Source organism: Corvus moneduloides, chromosome 7 (genome assembly GCF_009650955.1).
Source record: "Corvus moneduloides isolate bCorMon1 chromosome 7, bCorMon1.pri, whole genome shotgun sequence".
NCBI classification, from domain to species: Eukaryota; Metazoa; Chordata; class Aves; order Passeriformes; family Corvidae; genus Corvus; species Corvus moneduloides.
Window position 1 is genome coordinate 16,294,224 of NC_045482.1, and position 22,069 is coordinate 16,316,292.

The 22,069-nt window shown below is 36.6% G+C and overlaps 2 protein-coding genes across 2 annotated transcripts; one reads left to right on the plus strand and one right to left on the minus strand.

The window, feature by feature from the left end:
* Positions 1-24: 24 nt before the first annotated feature.
* Positions 25-6,281, plus strand: FKBP7 (FKBP prolyl isomerase 7). The gene is made up of 4 exons (XM_032114189.1): positions 25-314; positions 1,616-1,767; positions 3,854-3,987; positions 4,335-6,281. The coding sequence occupies exons 1-4, from the start codon at positions 106-108 to the stop codon at positions 4,494-4,496; spliced, it is 657 nt and encodes a 218-aa protein (XP_031970080.1). The 5' UTR covers positions 25-105; the 3' UTR covers positions 4,497-6,281.
* Positions 5,943-21,445, minus strand: PJVK (pejvakin). Its single transcript, XM_032114186.1, has 6 exons — positions 13,680-21,445; positions 11,364-11,559; positions 9,936-10,077; positions 9,121-9,238; positions 7,990-8,094; positions 5,943-6,681 (listed from the first exon to the last, which is right to left on the minus strand). The coding sequence occupies exons 1-6, from the start codon at positions 13,888-13,890 to the stop codon at positions 6,380-6,382; spliced, it is 1,074 nt and encodes a 357-aa protein (XP_031970077.1). The 5' UTR covers positions 13,891-21,445; the 3' UTR covers positions 5,943-6,379.
* Positions 21,446-22,069: the final 624 nt, after the last annotated feature.

Sequence of the window (22,069 nt, forward strand, 5' to 3'; positions counted from 1 at the left end):
CGTCCCCGCGTCCGGCGCGACGGAGGCGGAGCGGCGGCGCTGCCTCGGCCCCCGCCCCTCGGCGCGGTGGGGACAGTGCCACGCCGGCGGCCGCCTCGGAGTGACATGGGCCGTGGGCTAAGCCTGCTCCTGCTGCCGCTGGCGCTGCTGGCGGCCCCGACTCGGGCCGAGGGCGGCACGGCGGCGGCGGAGGAGGTTCAGATAGAGGTGCTGCACCTTCCCGAGGCCTGCAGCCCGAAGAGCAAGAAGGGCGACCTACTGAACGCGCACTATGACGGATTCCTGGCTAGCGACGGATCCAAGTTTTACTGCAGGTGAGCCCCCGAGGCACCGGGTCGGAGGACGGGCGGTGGGCCCTGCCCGGCGGGGTACGTGGCACAGCCGCTCCGCTCACCCTTAGCGGGACTCAAGGCGCTCCCGGAGTGGGGGCAGCTCGGGGCCCGCACTGACCTCGTCGGCATTAGTAATTTTTCCCCGTCTCAACCCTGACTTTTCCTCAGCCGAGTGTTGAAGGATGCAGTTTCCCTAGGGCCAAGAGGGAGCGCAGAGGCAAAAGATGGAAATCAAAGACGGCTTCGCTCGAGACTGGCTGCCGTCGCCAGTGAACGGGGCCGACAGGGACTTCGAGGGCCTGTAGCCCACGCCTCACATGGAGACCCCCTTTGTCAGGGTGGAAAAAGCCCATCATGTTGTTACTTGCCATGTTCTGTGCTGTAATATGCGCAGAAAAATTAGGCTTGGGAGGAGAAGCTCTTGGTAGGAATGCACATTGACAATTTTAGGCAGAAACTTGAATATAGCATGCACTTCCACGTAGTTGGCACTGTGCAGTACAGCCACATTATTACAGTAGTGGCTTGCAGCCTTTTTGCCTCTTCCCCGTTGGCGGTTTCCCTTCTTGATTCATTGTGCCATCCATTTTACCGCAAAGTTATAATTTAGTCTTTTGCTTTTTCACTTTGTCCCGTCCATCTACCTTCAGACAGTAGCTTAGCTTATTACAAAATCTTGATTCATTCCTCCATTTGTATAATTTAAGAAAATATCAGTATAGGATAATTCTGCATTTAACAGTACCGTTTCGCTTGCATTTCTTTGCCTGTTGAAGTGACTGACTTTGATACATAGAGTGTTGCTCTCTGGATGTTTTGCTCAGTCGCTGTTCAGTTTAGTGCCTCATATGACCAGAAGCTGCCTCAAGCATTGACTGTGTGAACTGGCCGAAGTGTCAGGTGAGCACACAGTACTGTAGCTGACATTGCCATGTTCCCCCAATGCACACCTGCATTCTCAGTCCCATGCCCTCCTACAGTGCTGTGAACTGCTGAAGATATTTTCACTTTCTAGTGCTCCCCACATTCCACTTCTTGGAGACTTCCTTCATTGGCACCTTGTTTCTGGCATGCAGTGTACATAATCAGGAAGATCAGATGTTATTGTAAGAAGTTAAAAAACAAGGGGTTTTTTTTTAGTTTAAAAAGGATGTTTCCCCTTACACATATGAGGACACATATTCTTGCACTCTAAACAATGTTCTTACTGACTGCAACTTAAAGTTATATTTTTGTAAAAAAATATTAAATTGATGTTACTCATACACAATTTTTTTTAATAGTCGGACACAAAATGAAGGTCATCCAAAATGGTTCGTTCTGGGCGTTGGACAAGTCATAAAAGGCTTAGATATTGCTATGATGAATATGTGTCCTGGAGAAAAACGGAAAGTGACAATTCCTCCATCATTAGCATACGGACAGCAAGGATACGGTAAAAAAGAAGTTTTAGCACTAAACTTCGTCTTTTCTCTGTTTTACCCTTTCAAACATACAGTGTTGTAAATGTCTGTAAGAGCTGGTGCTCCCATTTGGAGACTGTGCAACCGTGCAGCCCCAGTACTGCTCATTGCTACACAGTTAAGTTGTCCTGACCACAGACCCACGCCCAGGCCTTGCAGTTTCCATTAGAACTCAGTGCATGCCGCCCAATGTGTTTTCCCAAGTATTGCCATAATATGAAAAAATGGCAGCAAAAGGAAGATCTTCATGATCTGTTACCAGCATTATTGTATTAATCTATTAAATTCCAGTCACATTTGGTTTTTATTATTTGACTGCTACCTGTTTAGCCTTTTAATGACAATCTTCATCTTCTGAGTAAAATGGAATATAATGCAGTGCAATTAATCTAAGTAGAAATAATTTGCTTAAAATACTACTTACATTCTGAACAGTTAATGGCTCTCATCATCACATTACACAGTAATTGCAACAGTGCAATGTATGAAATCTGATTTGAATATAAGATAATTTAGTGTGCAGATTACTTTAAAAAAGTTCCAGTACAAGTTTTATGCAGTGTTTCAGCACTCAAATGTAGATAAATTCAGCTCTGACATGGGTGTAGTAGTTGCTGTGAAAAGGTAGCTCCTGCTCTATAATAGTACTTTGGTAGTGATATGTCAGAATTCAGTGTATCAGTTTTGTCTTTAATACAATTTCATACAAAAAAGGAAAAACACTGATACAAGTAAAAAATGTTCTTTAATACTAGTGTTAACTGTTTGTTCCAGGTAGCACTTGAGAAAGTAGTATTTTCCTACAGCACACCTGTCCTCTGTCTCAATGTATTCCTGCATGCTGGGGAAGATGCCTGCCTAATCTTGAATTAGAAAAGATGCATGTGGCTTTTTCTAAATCTTCTAAATCGTTCCTGTATTGGTATGTATATTTGTAAACTACTGGCACTGAATTTTAGTAATGTATTTTTCTTTTTTAAGTGGTATTTAAAATCATTATTTATATTCAGATGTATTTAAAATTTCTACTTTTCTAAAGCATGGAAGGTTAAAACCTTTTGAACTCTGAAACCTGTCATTTTTACTGTGGCTATTTTAGATGAGTAGTGTAATAGTTTTTTTGTCTTCTGTTTACAAACAGTGTAGATTCTTTAGCTTTTCTTCAGTTTATGAAGGATGGGCACAAGCTCAGACTTCTGAGGTTACAATGTCATGCTCACTGGCTTTGGCAGCTTGCATGTTTACATTTCAATTTTACACTGCATGATTTCTTGATGCTCTTTTGGCACTATTTTTAGACCTCATTGGTTTGTTGCTGTCTCTTTTTAGTTCCCTTTTTTTGACAGATGCATGATACATGGACCTGTGTTTGTAGGCAGTGCTGGTTTTACATCAGGTGTCAGGAAACACTTTGATCCTGGAATAATGAATTCTAACAGTTGTTTTTTTAATTCAGAGACCAAAGTATTCTAGTCATTTGGGGTTTCTGTGGGGTCAGATGACTTACATTGTATTGCTTCTTTTTGAGATGTACATTTTAAACACTATTTTACATCAAGTTCTTTTAGCATAGGTATAATTCATATGAAGTAGGTAAAACATGACATTGTCTGCTTGTTTTTTCAGACAGAAAATACATATGAGCATTGGTCTGCTACTGTTATATTCTAAATCAAATTGCAGCTGTTTAATAAAGACATACATCTTAGAACCAGTCTAAATAAGCCCTGTCAAATGACAGGATGTGAAAGAGTAATAACTTTAGAAATACTTGTTTTTCATGATAACCATTCACTTAATCTCTGAAAGTACCCGAATTGATATGTGATACAGTTTTGTTTCAGGCAAGTACATGATTGGCAAGTTTCTTCCAAAATCATTTGTCTAACACAATCAGTCTTCCTGTCTAGATGTACAACATTTAAATTCAGAGTTTAATCTGAATATTAACACAGCCTTTTTAAATAAAAAAATGCTTTACATGTGAATTTATCATCCATGTTATCTCTGTCCATAGTGTCTGATTCCTTAAATGCTTTCTTTTCCTTTTATTCGTAGCACAGGGCAAGATTCCACCCAATGCAACACTGATCTTTGAGATTGAACTTTATGCAGTAAATAAGGGACCTCGTAGTGTTGAAGCATTTAATCAAATAGACAAAGATGGTGACAAGAAACTCTCTGAACTTGAGGTAATATAATATATATATATTATTTACATATATAATATGTAAATAATTTGAAAGAAATAATTTATAAAACTATAGGTGTGGCTGCATCAGTTTTATCTTTACATGAGCTGCCTCTGTTGCAGCTGATCATGTACGGTTTCTGTGTGCTTACACAAACTACACTGTGCTGAAGTTTGCTGAAATTTGCTTTAATACGTTAATAAGTCTCTGACTTCCTGTAGACAAACTGTAGATGTGTCTGCACTGGAATCACAACACATTACTTGTATATACCCTGTGTCCTTGAAGATAGCTGTTGAGTACTGGCATAAAAGTCACAACGATTGGACTTTTTTCTTTTCTTCTAGATAAGCCAGTATTTAAAGGAAGAATTTGCAAGAGATGGCAAAAAACGTCATCCCTCAGCCCATGATGAAATCTTAGCTGATATATTTAAGAAAAATGACCATGATGGAGATGGCTTCATATCAGCAAAGGAGTACAATGTCTACCAGCATGATGAACTCTAAGTACTTTAAAAAATCTTTGGCTGTTTTCTGGACACTGAATTCTAAATAATAATACTTTGTAACAGATTTTTGTATTTTTTTTATAGTAGCATCTTTTTATATCTCTCAAGGTGACTGTAAAAATCTTATTTTTAACATTCAGGTAATAAAATGTGTTAGACGTTTCAAAAGAAAGAAATAAAATTGAAGTACACCATGATCTAATATTAGTGGTTCCTACAACATGTTCCAATCCACAGTATTGCTCAATAGTCTCTCATTTGGTGAAATACTGATGAAAATAATTATTTCTGTTCTATTGAGCACACAAAAGTTACAGTAACCTTTAACATAGCTGGAACATAACCGATGAACACTGCACAATACCCCTTAAAATAAAAAGGGAAAAGAGAATCCCAGGAATATAACTCTCTAAGACCCCTGCAGGCTCCTAGCCTAGCTTCTTGAGGAAATGCCATTTGCAGCAATTAACTATAAAAGGCCTTAAAATAGGCGAACTCTTGTCTATGGAATGATAAGATAAAAGCAAAAATGTTTTTAAAGCAACTTAAAATGACCTCACTGATGTAATACTAACATAAAGAATTTGGTGTTGAAGAAAAAGCAGTATTTTAAGTGAGTTTTTAAACTTTGACTTAATAAAATTATCAAGTTAGCCAGTTTATTCAGCAGCACCAGGTTAAAAATCTACACTATCATCATTTAATTGAATGAGGTCAAAGATGATGGGAAATACTATATATAAACATAAGTAATTAATTACTTGGTCATCATTCTGGTTTTCCTCACTGGAAAAATAAGAAGAAGTAGCAATAATTAACAGACAGGACTTATATCTGTTAACTGTTCTGCCTGTGCAGAACGCATTGTAACACTTGCAAAACATACTTCACTCTTCCCACATGAAAAGCAATGGCTATATTCATTTCAACATGTAATAATCAGATGTACACAGTGAAAGTGGCAGCACAAGTGAAAAAAGCTTCCATACCTGGGTTATCCTTGAAATAATTTTAAAAGGTATAAAAAGGGTTTTTGCTTTGCTGGTGTAAAACAGTGTGGTGAGAGGTTTAACAGTGCCCTGCCCTACAGCATACCCAGTCCCAGCCCTGGACACAGCTCTCTGGCGTTCCAGTCCTCAACAAAACTCGGTTTCCTGAGGCTGGGATGTACTTGTAAAAGTTCTTCACCCCAGAAGTCTTGTTAGAGTGTGCAGTTCCATTATTTTCATAAGCTTCCAAAACATTTTCTGCTTAGCAGTTTTTTCCTGAGCACATAAAAGAAAGTGAAGAGCAGCTGTGACATAAAATCCAGCCACAGCAGCTGGACTGGCTGGTACTTTTTAATAATCTAAACAAACTTGATATACAGCAACAGCACCCTAATATGAAATTCCCATCCATAGTTTCAGTTGTTCCCTTCTGTAACTGAAACACTAGATTGAGCTAACTTTTAGCATGTTTTTTAATCCGATACTTCAGTTAAACATTCATGAGGACACTAAATTATTAACAAATATTCTCATTTAACCATCATATGCCAGCGTAGAGAAAGGCAACATTTTGGGGGTTTAACAACAAGTTTGTGTAAACAACTTTTAAGTTCTAGCATATATTTTGACATTATGAAAATACTATTTAAAAGTATGTTTTTCATTATCATGATAATGAGAAGGTTCTAGGAAAAACAGCAATGTTGGGGAATGCATGTGCATTTTAAAGTAGAAGGTCATTGTGAAGCAAATAATTTGAAGATAACAGTGTAATAAAATGTTTTGCACTTTCACTGCTTTTCATTTCACAATTTGAGTCATATTTACTAACTGAAAAGTTTGTGGCACAGTTATGCCCATGTCTGTGACAGCAGGCACTTACCCAGATCAGTTACTTCATTCTCTTATGCCAGAGGTCAAAACAGGGCACAGCATGCAGTCGTACGTATTTTTGTCCATTAAAAGAACATTCCAGGCATCCATAAACTGTCTCCCTTTTAGAACTTCCCATTCCACAAAGGACACAGGGGCCTTTGGGGATGTTGTTATTAAGTAAATTAATTCGGATATGAGAACCGTCTCTGAGATAGCTTGTAGAGAGATCAGTCATGCTTGCAGCTTTTTCATAATAATCTGCAAAAAGGTCCTCCAAGTAAGGATCGGAGTTAGCAATGATTTCCACTACTCCTTTATCTGAAAATGAACACACAAGAAAAAGAAGCAGTGATTTGTTATTACATTATGAACTGTTGTTTAAAAACTGTCAGTTTAACTATAGAAATAACAACCGATTCTCAAAACCATGTTAAGCATGCTAATATAGATTGCTTCCCATTAAAAACCTTGTGTGATGAAAATTTTTCTTCAACTTCACTTAAGGCACTAACAAAAGCCAGAATTTTTTGTATATGACCCGTGTAATTCTATTTTTAGAAATATATCTAAAAGATAGGCCTGAGGTGAGAAACTGGTGCAAAGTCAAGTCACAGCTGTGTACTTCTCTGTTTCTATTTTTGCATTTCTAGTTTTATATTCTAAACATTGTAAATCCACTTTTATTTCCTATTATTTACAATAAAAATCCCTCTAATACTTAATAGGTTTAGAAAACTCGGAGGACTCCTTGTTAACCTCACAGCAGGTTTCTGAGCATCCAGATATGCCAGGTAGGAACTACTTGCCTTTTCCCTCTCTCTTCAGGGACTGACTAGATTGAATGAAGAACTTTTAGGCTGCTACAGCTACTGAGATGTATCAAACCCACTGAAGTATTCCCCTAGTGTGGACTGGAGCAGCACTGAAGGCTTGGTCCATAAAAGTCCTTTGATCGAGAATGGGATACAGCGGAGCAAGGACACCTGTCCAGAGCAGCCTTTGGGACATGTTTACTGCTCAGCATTTACCTTCACACTCAGATCTGCAGATTTCCAAAGTACTTGGACCGAGGAGTGTTACAAGTTTAAGGTCTTGGTGTAAAGCTGCATACAGGGATCTGCATTTTTGTTGGATGTTATGTTCATATTAGAATGAAAAAAGAGGACTATGATGGTATCTTGGCCATGTCCCTGCCATGGGAACATAGTGCCTAAGGAGTACATTCAGATATTGCAGTTATATTGTTTGGTATGTAAACTTACAGCTTTTGCCCTCAAATAAATTACTGTAATTATAACTTGTATAATACAAGCTGTAAATGGCAAACCCATGAAATAGGTTCAATGTTAAGTTAGCTTTATAATTACTCAATACTAGTTTATCAACAGCCATAAGTTTTATTTTAAGATCTTTAGAGTTTAATGAGCAGATTTGTTATTTCTGAGAGTCAGGTTCTCAAATGTAAATTTTAATAACTCTATAATCATTTCAATACACTAGAAATCGAGAGCTACATCTTGCATCAAGATTTTTTTCTTTAAACATTCATCTTGCACAGAAATTAAAGAAACGAACACTTTTCATGCATTAAATAAGACATTTGTATATAAATATCAAAAGTCATACTTCGATGAAACAGATTATTCTTTAATCTCCTTAATTTGGTCAGTGAAGATGATCCAGATTTCTCTCTTTCAAATCCTCCTTTTGAAATTGGAGTCACACAGAGTTCTGTAAAAATGAAAAGTTTTAAAAGGACTAAATATAAAAGCCATAATTGCACAACAGTTTAATATGCTTTCTATAAATTTCTTTCAATAAAGTTAACAGTAATTAAATTTAGCTTTGCTAATGTTTTTAATGGCTGGTACAATTTTTTAATATAAGTCTGCACAGAGTAATAGCCCACAGAATCAAGTAACACAGATTTGATGGGAATTTCTAAATGTTGGTAGCTTTCAATTAACATCCTCATAGCCTGTTTAGGTTCATACACAAATTATGGTCACGTTAAGGGATTAGGACAAGTCAGTATCATACAAATGGAAGCCCTGATTCTGAAGGACAAACATTTCTGTAGTCTTACTTGAAAGTAGAAATGAAAAATAGTAAGCAAGGCTGTGAGTTCTTTACTCACCTCTTCCAATACTGAATCAACTATTAAAACCTTTTTTATTAAATAAAAATAAGTATAATCTGTGTTTCTATCCATAACTTGAAAGAAAACCTTTAAAGTAAAATCTGTTATGCAAATTTTTTGTTTCCAATTACTGCAATTATTTCCTCCTAAATAGCTTTAGATACTTATATGTGCAAATGTATCAGACTGAAATAAAAGCCCCAACAGAAAAAAATGTTACTAGTTTAGAAGTTCTGTACACTTTTTTCTTTACTTGTGTCTTTGTACTTGCCTATTTTATGCAAAACTGATCAGATAATGTCAGAAGCCTGTTCCTCACCAGCTAGAAATATAACTGTGGGGCTTTTTGTTCCATGCAGCTGCAGAATTAAAAAAAATACAAAGTCATACTAACTTTTAAAAAATGTTTCCACAGCAAACTATTTTCTAGCACCTGCCTTGTTTATCATCTTTTCAAGCACACTTTCTGTCAGAAAGTCAGAATGCTTACGTGCATAAAATTAAGGCATACCATTGTAAGGAATCAGGGATTACGTATATCAAGAGCAATAAAACAGATTTTAAAACTTAAATCATTATAAATAATAGCAGTAATGACAGTAATTCACATTACTTACCAAAATTACCGTCCAAATGAATGTAGAGTTCAAATACACTAAAAGCAATAGTTGTATGTGCAGGAAAAACAATGGCTTTGTCTCGTCCTTTATAATTCTGATCTTCAATTATGTGAAACTATAATTTAGAGAAGCATCAAAAGAAAAAAAGTTGCAAATTGAAATGAATTAATAAACATAATACTAATCTCAACTGCATACATTGAGAATTATAATACCGGGGGAAACTTTGAAATTGAAGATCAAATTTCACAACTAAAGAATTTTCTATTAACAACTTTGCATTTTAATAACATTTGATACAGAGAGAGTAATTTGCATCACTTACTGAAAATTACGTGAATGATTTATAAATACTAGTAAAGAGCAAAGTCAGAAGACGTCTAGGTTTAATTACTCAAACACGTTGAGGGGGAAGCGGGAGGAAGGGCATAAAACAGGGAGTAAGATGCCAACCCTTCAAATATTAACCTGAAGTTCCAATGTGTTACAGAAGATAACCATAATAATGAAAGAAAGGTTATACATTTCTTAGAAAGAAGTCATAAATTCTGCATTTTTGCTGAGGCTTTACCCCAAGCAATGGCTCATTGTCTAGCCATCCTTTCATGCAATCCCATCCCTCAGTCACATAAGCACTGCTAACAAAAGACCAACTCTTAAATCACTTTACATCATTGCAATAGTATTGATTTACTTCAGATTTTTTCAAGCTTACATTATAAAAATACAATTAAATTAAACAATAAAATTTATAAAAACGAGCTTTTTGTGCTTGATCATTTAAGTTACAGAACTTTGTCAAACATATTTACCCTCATTGTCTCTCCACGCGTTCCAGTATGGACAGTTAATGAGCACTGCCTTGTAGTTCGAATACTTTCCATGACCACACACAAAATTTCCATCCTACTTTTTCTTGATTGATGGACTAGACAATGATCAAAGTTTATTTTTCTAAAATCAAGAGGGAGGCAGGAAGGAAATTCAGACATAATTAGCAGTTTACAAAGCAGCTAAGTAACTTTAAATCAATAAATAAATCACCATAATGTCTGTTTCACAGCAGTAAAACAACTGACCAAGGAGATCTCTGGAAACCTAATATTGGTTTTCAGAGTTTGGGAACAGAAGCACTAAAAAATTCAAGGAAAGCCAGTATTGTACAGATGTAAGAGAGGATATCTGGTGCACTCTGGAAAATTCAAAGCCTGTCCATCTGACTCTGGTTTTAGTGCCAATAACTGAAAAAAACCCCTTATATTACTTACAAACAATACTGAACAATCATGAAACAAGTATTTGTTAAAGAATTTCTACAAACAGTGGCAGTTAGTTCTGTAACACTGAATCTTCTTTTCAGGAGACTAGATTCTCTCTCCTCACCCCAGTTATTAATTATAACGTTTGGAGGTTCTAAATAAAGCAGGAAAAGGCAGGCACAGAAGGAGAGGTTACAGATACAAAATGGCATGCACTTCTTGGTAAATAACAACAAGGCAACAATACATATTTGCAAATGCCAAATGTTGCATCATGCGTAGTAAATAATTTACTGGGATGCACTGCTGGGATTCACTGGGATGACATTGTGACCAAGGTACAATCTTTGAAATATAAAATAAAGAATTACACCTAAAATTAGTCACATCGTATTTCTAGAAGTTTGATATTTGTGCTAGCATCACAGGAGCACCAAGTTCATTTTCACTGTCCACAGCTCTACAAGAATTTTGGTAAAAGAGACTGGGTTTAAAGAAAAGTCACAGAAGATTACAAAAAATAACTTATTTTGGTTTTTGCAGAAAAGGCTGTGTAATAGCTTCATAAAACCTCTAAGTACCTACAGTGGCAATAATATATATGGCTCTTGAGTTCATCAAAGGCAAAGAAATCCCATTTCTGAAACCTGAAGCTGGGTAATGCCATTCAAAGTTAATTTCAAAATTTCGATAAAATGGTATATAACACAGATGGGAATTTGGATGGACTCTTCCTCTCTGAATATGTATTTTTTTCTTCAGAGATTTACCGTAATTCAAAGAATTCAGAAAAATTATACTGTCTGCATTATACAGAAGGTCATGTGTCTAATCCCAGTGATCCAGCCTGATACTTTTGAAAATATCAGATGTGACTGCTACTGATTGACTTAAAATAATCAAAACCTAACCACTTCAGACTTTCAACCTAACAGTATGTAATATAATTATGGAAACAGAAATCAAAACACAGAATACAACCTTGTCGTAAGTTCTTTAAGTAATGTTGGTACTTCAACTTCATGTTTGGTCACTATGCCAAATGAAGCTTTAAAGGCAATAGAATCTGATCCAGCAACATCAAAACCAACATCGTTCATTATCTGATTTCCTCTTTTACCATTAAGCGAAACATCTGATTTGTCTTCGTAGTTGAGCAGCTGGTAAGACGAGACACCTGAGTAAAAGCAGATAACCTTTGTGTGATGAAAAGTCTGAACACAGTATTTTCACACAGCAAGAATAAATGGTACCATTCCTACTGTGCTTAACCATTTTGATGTGAAATTCAGAGCTACACTGAGCACTTCTTTATTGGTGTTACTACTGATTGATGGAAAGACCACACAGGAGTCAGAGGGTTTCTGTGCCGCTCTCTCTGCCACAGTTGTGCCCATGCTCCTGGGTTTGATTAGAGCTATTTTCAAATTTCTGTGTTTATCATTATTCTCCCCAAGTACTTCTACCTGTAACTATGATGTTGATACATATAAACTACACATGTAGTGTGTTCTGGCTTTAATGACAGAGGCTCTGAAACCCAAAATGACTCAGTGGAGGCCACAGAGAATAATAAAACTAGGAGTAAAATGAAAGCCACAGTATAAAAAATATTAGGGAATTCTGAATTTTGTCTAGAGGCCATACAAATACCCTAATTTTTCTTGATTTTTGCAATACGTGAATGAGACATGGGTGTGCCACTAACATTAACTCTGCCTTTTACCTGACATGTCACATTTAGAAAGACTTACCACACTTTCCATAGATGCCTATTGATTCCAGGGACTATGTCAGTTTATTTTGAAGGAAAACAACAGATTAATTCTGACTTGCTTGAAAGTTTGCATTCAATTGTTGTGCAATCAAAAGGTAGGTACCAAAGCATCTCTATAAAAATGTCTTTATAATATTAAATGCATTTCCATTACACTAACAGAAAAAATACTAGAACTCATTGGTTACCAAATTAAAATGAACAAAGCGATTTGATTTCCAAATACATCTAAGAATCTGGGGTTTACTCTTTTTTTGGTTTTTAATCTTTTGCAGCTTTTAGGATAAAATATTATGAAGTCACTTAGTATGAATCCTGTTTGTATTTATTTTTAACCAAAAAAAAGGTTCAGCTATTTTTCACAATTCTAAAAGGATTGCAAACACTTGTCTTTGTCACATAAAAAAGGAAATTTAATTACAAACCCTTTTGCTTGTGTTAAAGGACAATACTTTCTGCACATGACATTTAACCTTTACAGAAAAGACTAGTAAGGTTTTGTGAGACTTTTTAATGAGATTTTTCAACCTTTTTTCAGACTTTTTAATGAGATTTTTTTTTTTTTTCATTCAGGACAAGCCAGGAGGCTTGTCCTGAATGTAAGACAGGATTAAAATTTTTCTTATCATGCTTGTGTCCTGAAATCCCCTCTTGTGGGATCAAGTGGTATTTCTGTCTTCTTGTGCTCATACTAGTTTGTCTTAGTAGGGTTTTTAACTGATGCATTTGTTGTGCAATTAATATCAAAATACTTTTGTCAAAATTGACGTTTTCAAAAAAAAAAAATCAATGAAACTTTTGAGAAAACAGAGCATGCAGACATGAATTACACACTTTTCAAAGGAATGTACAGGAAGATATAGACAGTATAGCTCAATTTTGCACCTCCTAATTCTCATAGAATCTCCTCAACATTTATGTTATTGCACAGCAAAGGCAATTTTAAGAGAGTTAAGCTCTTTAAATAAACCAAAGAGATAGCAAACATGGAAAAAGTCTTATAAAAATCCAATTACATCAGTCAGATGTAATAGTTGTTGTCAAATGCTTCTGGCCTGTGCAGAGCCCAGTTCAGTGCTAGGGACTGCCACCATGGAAGAGCTGTGGAGCTGAGGCTGTTCTTACACACTTTAAAATGAGTATACAGAGAAGGGTGTACATTTCCAAACAAATTTTATGTAGCAATTAATAACATACATCAATACATCCATCAGGAATTTGTGGGTTGTAAAAAAGCAAGGCTTAACTGAATTAGTTTAATACTAGTTCAGAAAATATCAAGACTTTTTAGTATAAATTACTTTCTTTTTTTACTCTTTTTCCCAGAAAGTCCTTTTTTTCCTTTTTTCTTACCATTTTGTACTTTTTTTCTTAAATATTTATTACATGACTAAGCAAGAAAAATTTTATTACCCATTTACAAAGGAAACATCATACTACCTGCACTGTTTAAACTATGTTTATTATGCATTTACTAGAAAACATGCATTTTTCACTTTAAAGAAAGATAAAAATCTTACCTGCAGAAATTTCTTTCTCCCCTTGAAGAATGTCTTTTAATGTGAAAGGCGTTGAAGCAAATTTAGATTTTTTTGAAAGTGAACATTTTCTTTTTTTAATCACAAGGCTCAGAGGTTGGTATCTGTCAGCTTCACTGAGGCTGGGCACTGGAACTAATCTTCCTCCATCACCAACCTGTTTAACAAAGTTTTTGGTTGCAGCAGCAAACATATTACGACATTAGTAATGATAGTAATAAAAAGCTCTGTATCAAGTGTAGCTTCCAGACATCAAGCCCATGTTCAATTCAGTTTATATTGTTCTTGCAAACAAACTAATATGCTTTCTTAAAAAAAATAAAAGTCTGTCAAACTGCTGTTTTCTTAGGTTGAGTTATATTTCACTTGGAAAGAATCAACAGCATCTTAGCTACCGAACGTCTATGGTGTATTGCTTGAGACTTCTCTCAGAGATCTTCAGTTAAGCTCTCTAATTCTGCATGATGAATAATGAATTACCAGTGTAAACTGAGAGGGAAATGGTGCCCTTTTCTTGGCAGTTTAATGCCACTGTTTGAAATCAAAATTTCTGTCACAGAAACAGAAAACTAACTTCCATAAACCTTAGCTTCCCTCTAGGAGTTATTGGTGTACTGCTGTTTGTTGGGTCCTTGCCACAGCTGAATTCTGGTGTTTTAGCAACACCCAACAAAGCAGCCCAGACGTGCTCTGGGAGGCCACTGGAATTACACTTTGATGAACACTGGTTGCTCTGTGAGACGGTGTTGCCTTTCACAGCACTGGCATAACCTAGCTGGGAGAGCTCAGCTGGGGACTGAGCGCTGTGCTGGGCTGAAGTGTAAGATCAGAGATGGCTGGGGGCAGGGGGGAACAACAGTGGGCTTTCATCATTTGTTATTAAGCTCCTATGGACTCAGCTGCCTGTGACCCAAGGGCTAGGCTTGAGCTGCATGTATTTAGCTCAGACTACTGAAAAACTCATTAAATTGTGAGAATTATGCAAAATAATAAAAGTAAAATTGCAGAAAGAAGTGAGATTATTGATAGAGGAATGAGGAGCAACTCAAGGATCCAAGATATAAAGCACCAGCGTAAAAAGACAGAAAATTTTAAAGAAAAAAGAGAGAGACAGTAGAGAGCACTGTGGAGGATCTGTGAGTGAGTCAGCAGGAGCTGACCCATCCTCATGTAAACAATGACTTGATTTTCTTGCAAGATTGATGAACACAGAACTGGCTAAACCTTGTAGCACTTCTTCCAGAGACTTCCTTTGCAGTTACAGTTGGTAAAGCATCAGCCACAGGCATGTAAATCTACACTTCAGTAGGAATATTATCCCTGGTTGCCAGGTAACAATTGGTTTGGCTTTTTTTTCTGAAGTAAGGTTTTCATGTGAAAGTATCTAAAGAACTGTTTTTATAATATGAATATTTATTTAATAATTTATCATGTGTCAATACTTCCATAATAGTTTTAAAGGATCAGAGTATCAGGAAGTCCAACAAAATGGCAAAAAGAGGAGGGCATTACCTCAGCTAAGATGAAAAGAAAGGCTGCTGGATCTGTCTGCTTACTCTAGAGGGTGCTGAAAAATCAAGTCAGGTTATATATAGACTTTGAATTGAAGGCATGTGAAAGGCTGCAATTAATTCTGGCTGTAATTCATATTACACTATCAGAAAAACCCTGTACATATTTACTCAATCAAAACACATCAACAGAACTGAAAAGGTTTTAAAGAGAAGGAAAATCTATGGGAATTCCAAAATGAAAATTGCCCACCAATTCTTGATTTAGATTAATCCTGTATATATGTTACACGTTTGACAGGATACTGTTTTTCCTACAGATTATTACGATCAGCTGGCACCGTTTATTCAACATGTAGTTGTATTTTTCTTACTCGGTATGTGGTCATAGATCATAATCTGATCTAGCTCTAATTTTGATAATGAATAGTTTCATTTGATATGTTTATGTGCTATTCCTGTTACTCTAACACCCTATAACACACTATAAATGCTTCAGCAGATGTTTGTGTTGTCCTCATGCCACAGATCAGAGAACAGGAGTCCAAGTACAGTAACATTGCCATGTTCTGAAAACAGTCACTAATTTTGCACATTCGAGTGAAGAAACTTAAGGTATTTCCCTGCTCCTCCAGCACCAGGAAACTGTACTTGGCACACAAATGTACTCGTGAACTTCAGCATTTCCGCAGCCCTGGCATGCTCTCATTTTGGGCAACCAATACATGAAAAACATTTAATTTCCAAGTGCATAAGTTATGCCTGAGCCATCATTGGAATAAAAAAATCTTGCCTTGTCTCACTAAGTTGTGCAGATTAAAGTCCTTGCTCACATTTAGGTTCAAGGCTATCCCTGGGGAGGATCTGGGCCGAAATGTTCCACTCCCCTTGGCACAGAGCCCTGTAAGGGCACTGACAAGGCATCCCCTCTGCCTTCCCACACACAACCCTCCACAGAAGAGCAAGAGGACTTTTCTAGCCTGATTATCTTCCCCTGAAGGGAAGAGAAAGATAGTTTATTTCCTATGCAAGATGAGTTCTGTTTGTTTAGAGCGGGTCTTAGCCATGGAGTAGTACCAGAGCAAGCATTAGCTATGTATAGCTGAGAATTTTTATGCTTAAATACTGTATTTTTTTCCCTACATCATATTGATATGAACATAGAGATTTTTTATGAGTAAAATCTAGAGGACAGTCCTGCTGTCTGCATAACATTGGAGGATGCAGAAGGTTTTTGTGGTTATTAGATAATTCCATAATGATTTTTGGTTTAATATTAGATAGTAAGCCTACATTATCCCTTGCAGGAATGTTGGTCACCTGTAATTACAGGGTGTCTGAAGAGGCATTTTATAAGCTGATCTAAGGTGGTGCAAACTAGAGATTTGTCCATGGAACTGAAAATGTGGAATTATTTCATTATTTTCAATCTAGAAATCTTAAACCATCTGTTTGATGTTAAACCATCTACTTGAACTGATCTGATTTTAATTTATTTCTTGTCACAGTCACCCATATCATAAGATTAGCATGATTAAGCAGTCAGTTGAAGGGAGAAAAGAAATCTTAAGTGTTAGCTGACTGGATAAACTCAGTTGGTGTTTCACTTGCAAGGATTAAACCCACAATCTACACCAAAGTATGCTGGTAATTCGTTTAGTATCTTCTTAGTGTACAAAAAGATGCCATCAGTTGCCAGATCTCCTGGTATCATGTACACTTCAAGTGCCTTTGAACCATATTACATTTACCTACAGATCTCTGCAAAAGAACAAGTGCAAGAATTTAACATATAAAAACCAGCTAAATAAAATGCTACTGAAAAAATTACTTACAAAATTCCGTAACTTTCCAGCATATGGCATGAGTATTTCCCTAGAAAGATAGGATCTGTGCAATATAGCTACGGTTATATTCCAGGAGGTAACAAAAATAACATTTTATGGGACAAAATATGGTCCTTATTACACATACACTTGTTGGTTTTTTATAACAAGCTGAGTGGGTTTAACAGCACTTGACTTCTTTTTTGATTCTTTTGAGGTGGCATTTGTCTAGAGATTCTCATGTACAAGCAAAACCAGCTGGTTTAACACCATAACTTCAGAGCTCCTGGGTCTGAAGTCAGTACCACTGTCATGCTGAACTCCTGGTCTAGCACTTTGCTGGGATACTGGGGGTACTGGGGTCACCTGGCACTCATTGCTTGCAGTGATTGCTGCTCACAAAGCCCTATGGCATTTAGAGACCACTGTGGGAAGGAAAGTAAGTTAAAGCAAGAATGTTTCCAGCAGACATAGCTTCAACATAGGTATTTCCATGTTGGATTTCTTTATTATACAGTTCAAATGTAGTGAAAACTTTAAATCAGTTCCTAAATGCTATGCAGTATAGGGGAACAATGGAGTTAGACATGGTATATTTTAATTTTTCGCAGAAGCCTAGTCCTAAAATATTTTAAGTTCCCCACATTTAAAGTATGACTTCTTGTGGAGCCAGATCCTTTTGAATATTACACCGCTATTTGTAGAATCAGGAGAAAATTTTAATGCAAAGTTTCTAGAGGTATGTTTTTTATTGGACCTCTATGTTTTAGTTATATGGAACTTTTGTATGTGAACAGTTACTTTACAAATTAGAATGAATTTGAAAAAAAAATTTTAGAAGTGTAGGAAACAGTGTCACCCCTTTTCTATACAGATATCTAAAAAGTATCATATGGGGTGTTCTAAATAATTTTCAAGGTCACTTTTAATAGTCCATTTGAAAGACAGATACACACACTTGTTATCACTATGATTCCTGTATCACATTCCTTAGGTTTACAGCTCAACTATTGGAACCTCCTTCTATTCTCTGCCACAGAACAGACTGTGATGACACTGGTAACACATATCCCCAGCTTGTGCTACACACACATAGAAGGCAGATCCCCTGCCAGGGGTTGTTTTTGTGACACTTTCCCAGCAATCAAAATATTTAAAGCTGTACTGTACTGAAAGTGTTACATCAGGGAAAGGCTACATGATGTGAAGTCCAACTGGCTTCTCTACGTCTTTTGGCTGACATCACCCCTCTTTCACCTTTAGACAAGCAACATCTGTTGACCTGATAAAAAGGGTATGTGTTGCATAGTTGGCTCTTTCGTACCAGTTCACTGCCTTCTCACTAGAGCCATGCTGACGATAAAGGGAAACACAAAAGCAAGCAAGGAATACAAATTCTGGTGGTTGTTTTATATGCTCTTCCACAGACTTACCTTTCAGGTTCCAGACCTTTGTTCATGGACAAGCAGATTAGTTAATCTATGTTTCATGTGTCCATCTTTAGAGTGTATGAAATATCCCAACTTTTGCTTCTTTGTTATTGCCCCAGCATTAATGGCAATATTTTTAATGGACAGATGGATGTGTTAGCTGTGAAGCCTTTACTAAAAAGAAATGCAAAAGTAGTCCTCCAGGGATTTGCTGAGGTAGTATGTTTGCATTTACACTTACACCTGTGAGAAGCAGGTGCATCTTTCAGCTCTCAGTTGGACGACTGACTGCATCTTTTTGCTCACTAAGAAGATATTAAACAAATTACCAGCATAATATGGTGCAAATTTGGGTTTAATCTTTTCAACACCAGTTCAGTTTATCCAGCCAGTTAACAATTAAGGTTTCTTTTCTCCCTTCATCTTCCAGCTTTCATTTGTTACATAAACATTACGGCATACAACAAAGCTACTTTCATCATGTAGCATTATTAGCTCGTAAAGACAAATCTGGAAAAAAACAAGCCAGTGTGATCTAAAGTAGGTTTAATGCTTCCTTTCCTTTGAAGGATGCTGCCCAAATGGCTAAATCCTTTTTATCCAACATCTGTCAGTGGATGTGTCTGTGTGAGACGACAGCTTTGTGGGCTTGCCCATCCTCATGTACCAGGAGGCAGAGCAGTAGATGCTGCTATGCCACTGTATCTGCAGAAAAATTACAAAACAACAGATTTGTCTACTATGTTATAACTCACATGGTCCATGCTGAGCTGTCTGATGGGTGCTGGTACAGTTATATCTATATAAAACTTCCTTCAGTCATAGACATATCTTGTTCCTTGCTGCTTCTCCTTATGTTTTAAACTGAGCAGCAGGACTGCTTTTATTTTTGGTGTTGACACCAGCTGTTCTGTGATACTGGGCAATTAACCTCTGTCTATGAAACCTACTGTTTGTGGCCGTGCTAATATATCACTTCTCAGGGAAGGATACTGCAAGATCTGATTATTATTATTATTATAAAGTATTCTCAGATCTTTGGATACAGAGTATTTAAAAACAGACAAAATTAAATCAGTGTTTGTAGGGCAAGCAAGAATTCAGCATCTTCTTTCATAATCACCTCTATGTTTATTCAGACTATTCCTTTTCATGCTACAAGACTATATCATCTAGTTTCCTAATTCATTCTTTTCACACATTTAGGCACAAAGTAATACACTTGAGCAGTTTCCAGATACTAAACATTGTAACGAACAGGTAACATAAAAAATTCTTGTCACCAAACATAAAAAGTAGCCTATCACTGTTATTCTGGGTTAGCTGATCAGCATTTAAGTAAAGTCAGCTCTTGAACTAGAACTGAAGAATGGACATGCTCTCATGCTGTTTCTTCAATTTCTTTGACTGCTAAATGTAATACATAGCCCTCAAAAATAACCTGCTTGAAGAGAAACTTAAAAGACAATTGACACATTAAAATTTATCAGTTGAAATAAATAACCCAACATCCTTACCAGAACTTGTAGTGCACCTGCAGTCCAACAAGTGTAACCTTTTGGCAATGTTTAATTATAGTTTTATCCTCCACTGACTTGTCAAAAAACCTGCTCAAGAAACCTAGGATAGCAGTGAAATTTGAACTAGTAATTAGTTTCTTTTCTTTACTGAAGGAAATGTAGCCAGACACTCATCAGTGAGAAAAGCAACTACGTATTTGGTTTTGCTTTGGAACTTACCCTTGTAATTACAAACATACTCAAACGTAGTCTCATCACAGGCAAAAAATATCTTCACAACAGATTCGTGTCTGTAACATGCATTTATGTACACCTTTTTTTTTTTCTGAAGTTTTTAATATACCGTTATTAATATGCACTTGGGATATAGATATGGGATATATAACCTAACCTGTCTCTTCATTTACTCTAAGTTAAATCTTAGACATAGCTCTCAGAAATAAAAACCACAGTCTAAATATAAGACATTTCATTGGCTGACCTTGAGTAAAATTAGACTCATCACTCAATCAAAATAGAGTACCTCATGAGGACTTGAAGAACCATGCAGCTTGATATGTTGGCAGTGCAAAAATATTAAATGTATCATCACATCAGAACAGATTTTTGTACCAGCAGTGAAACTTGGAGCAGCTTTCTGTGGGCAACTTCTTTAGCTGAGTCAGGATGAAATCCTGTCAATAGCTTCCCACACTGTCTCACTTCACCACACCACAGCACCCACATGTTTGTGGTTACGAAGAAGAATCATCTGTCTCTTGCTTAGATTAAATCTAAATATGTAATTTACTTTCGTACCTAAAGCAATAGTTTTGATGCTAAATTAGTTGTCAGATTGCTCATGCTGCCTCACAGGCCTCTTGTGCTCTATTCCCAAAGGTTTGCTGTGTTGATTTTTTTTTTTAATCAATTAAGTAATGCCATAGAACTTTTCACATTTCACTCATGCACAGTAATTCTGCTGAGTCACAGTCATCCAAAGCATTCAGAGGTAAAGGACAGATCTCTATTGGACAAACATGAAAGCAGAGCCAAGTTTCACTCATGGAATGATTTAACAGGGAATAAGCTCCTAGTACGCCCCTGCCTCAGAGCATGGGTTTGGACAAGATGTGTACTCCGACATGAGACAGAAAGCACTGCCATTCATGAAAAAAGGCTTTTCCCTTCCTTTGCAATTGCATCCACTCAGGCAGCATTCCAGACTGTTTGAACACTTGTTCTTTTTACAATGCCAAGAAATAACAAAAACCTTAATTTCTCCTCCCAACCAAATTCTTATTTTTATTATGCTTTCATTTTAAGGGCTGAACAGCTGACAAGAACACATAATGGAAAAATCCCAAAATCCCACATACTGTTATTTTTCCAAGAGGCCAGACAGGGTGGGTGTCAAGTAATTTTTTTTCTTTCATTTCCACTTTTTTCAAATCTATTAGAGAACATCAGGAGCAATTTTTTCTACACCCTCTCTCAAAACTTGAGAAGCATACTGCAAGCTCCCTTTAATCACAAAGAACAAGCTGAAGTGGGGAAAAAAAAGAAAGAAAAAAAAAAGGCTCTTATCAGCTGTTGTATGAAGATATAACTAGGAACTGCCAAAAAGAAAATTACCATCTTTGAGACTGCGGTTGGTAGCTCCTGACAGATTTAAAGGAACTGCACAGAAAATCACATGGGAAAAGTTTTATAAAAATATTCCTGCACTGGAAAAAGGTTAGAAAGGAACAGAATGATGCTTTTGCAAAACCACTGTTTCAGTGCTTTTGCTGCCACTATCACCCACCTCTTCAAAATCAATCTGTAAGATATATATTAAGAACTTCATGATTTATAATCAATTCATCTAACTAGTTACAAATAGTTTATTCAAGAACCATTGCCTCGAGTGTTTCTTATATTAATAAATCAGAACACAGATGACAGCAGTTTAAACAGTGTACATTGAGATTTATTAGAACAAGCACTAATAGCAGCAGTGTACAGAGTGATGGAGACAATGTACTGTATGCACCGAACAATAGTAATTATACAATTGCACTTCTTCAGAGATCTATTAGAAAATGCTTTTCAGTAAACAGTTTC

Coding starts and splice junctions, on each gene's coding strand:
- FKBP7 (XM_032114189.1), top strand. CDS start 106: ATGGGCCGTGGGCTAAGCCTGCTCCTGCTGCCGCTGGCGCTGCTGGCG. Junction 315..1,615: donor GGATCCAAGTTTTACTGCAG/GTGAGCCCCCGA, acceptor TTTTTTTAATAG/TCGGACACAAAATGAAGGTC. Junction 1,768..3,853: donor ATACGGACAGCAAGGATACG/GTAAAAAAGAAG, acceptor TTTTATTCGTAG/CACAGGGCAAGATTCCACCC.
- PJVK (XM_032114186.1), bottom strand. CDS start 13,890: ATGTTTGCTGCTGCAACCAAAAACTTTGTTAAACAGGTTGGTGATGGA. Junction 11,560..13,679: donor GGAGAAAGAAATTTCTGCAG/GTAAGATTTTTA, acceptor GCTTTTACTCAG/GTGTCTCGTCTTACCAGCTG. Junction 6,682..7,989: donor GAATAATCTGTTTCATCGAA/GTATGACTTTTG, acceptor GTTCATTTTCAG/ATAAAGGAGTAGTGGAAATC.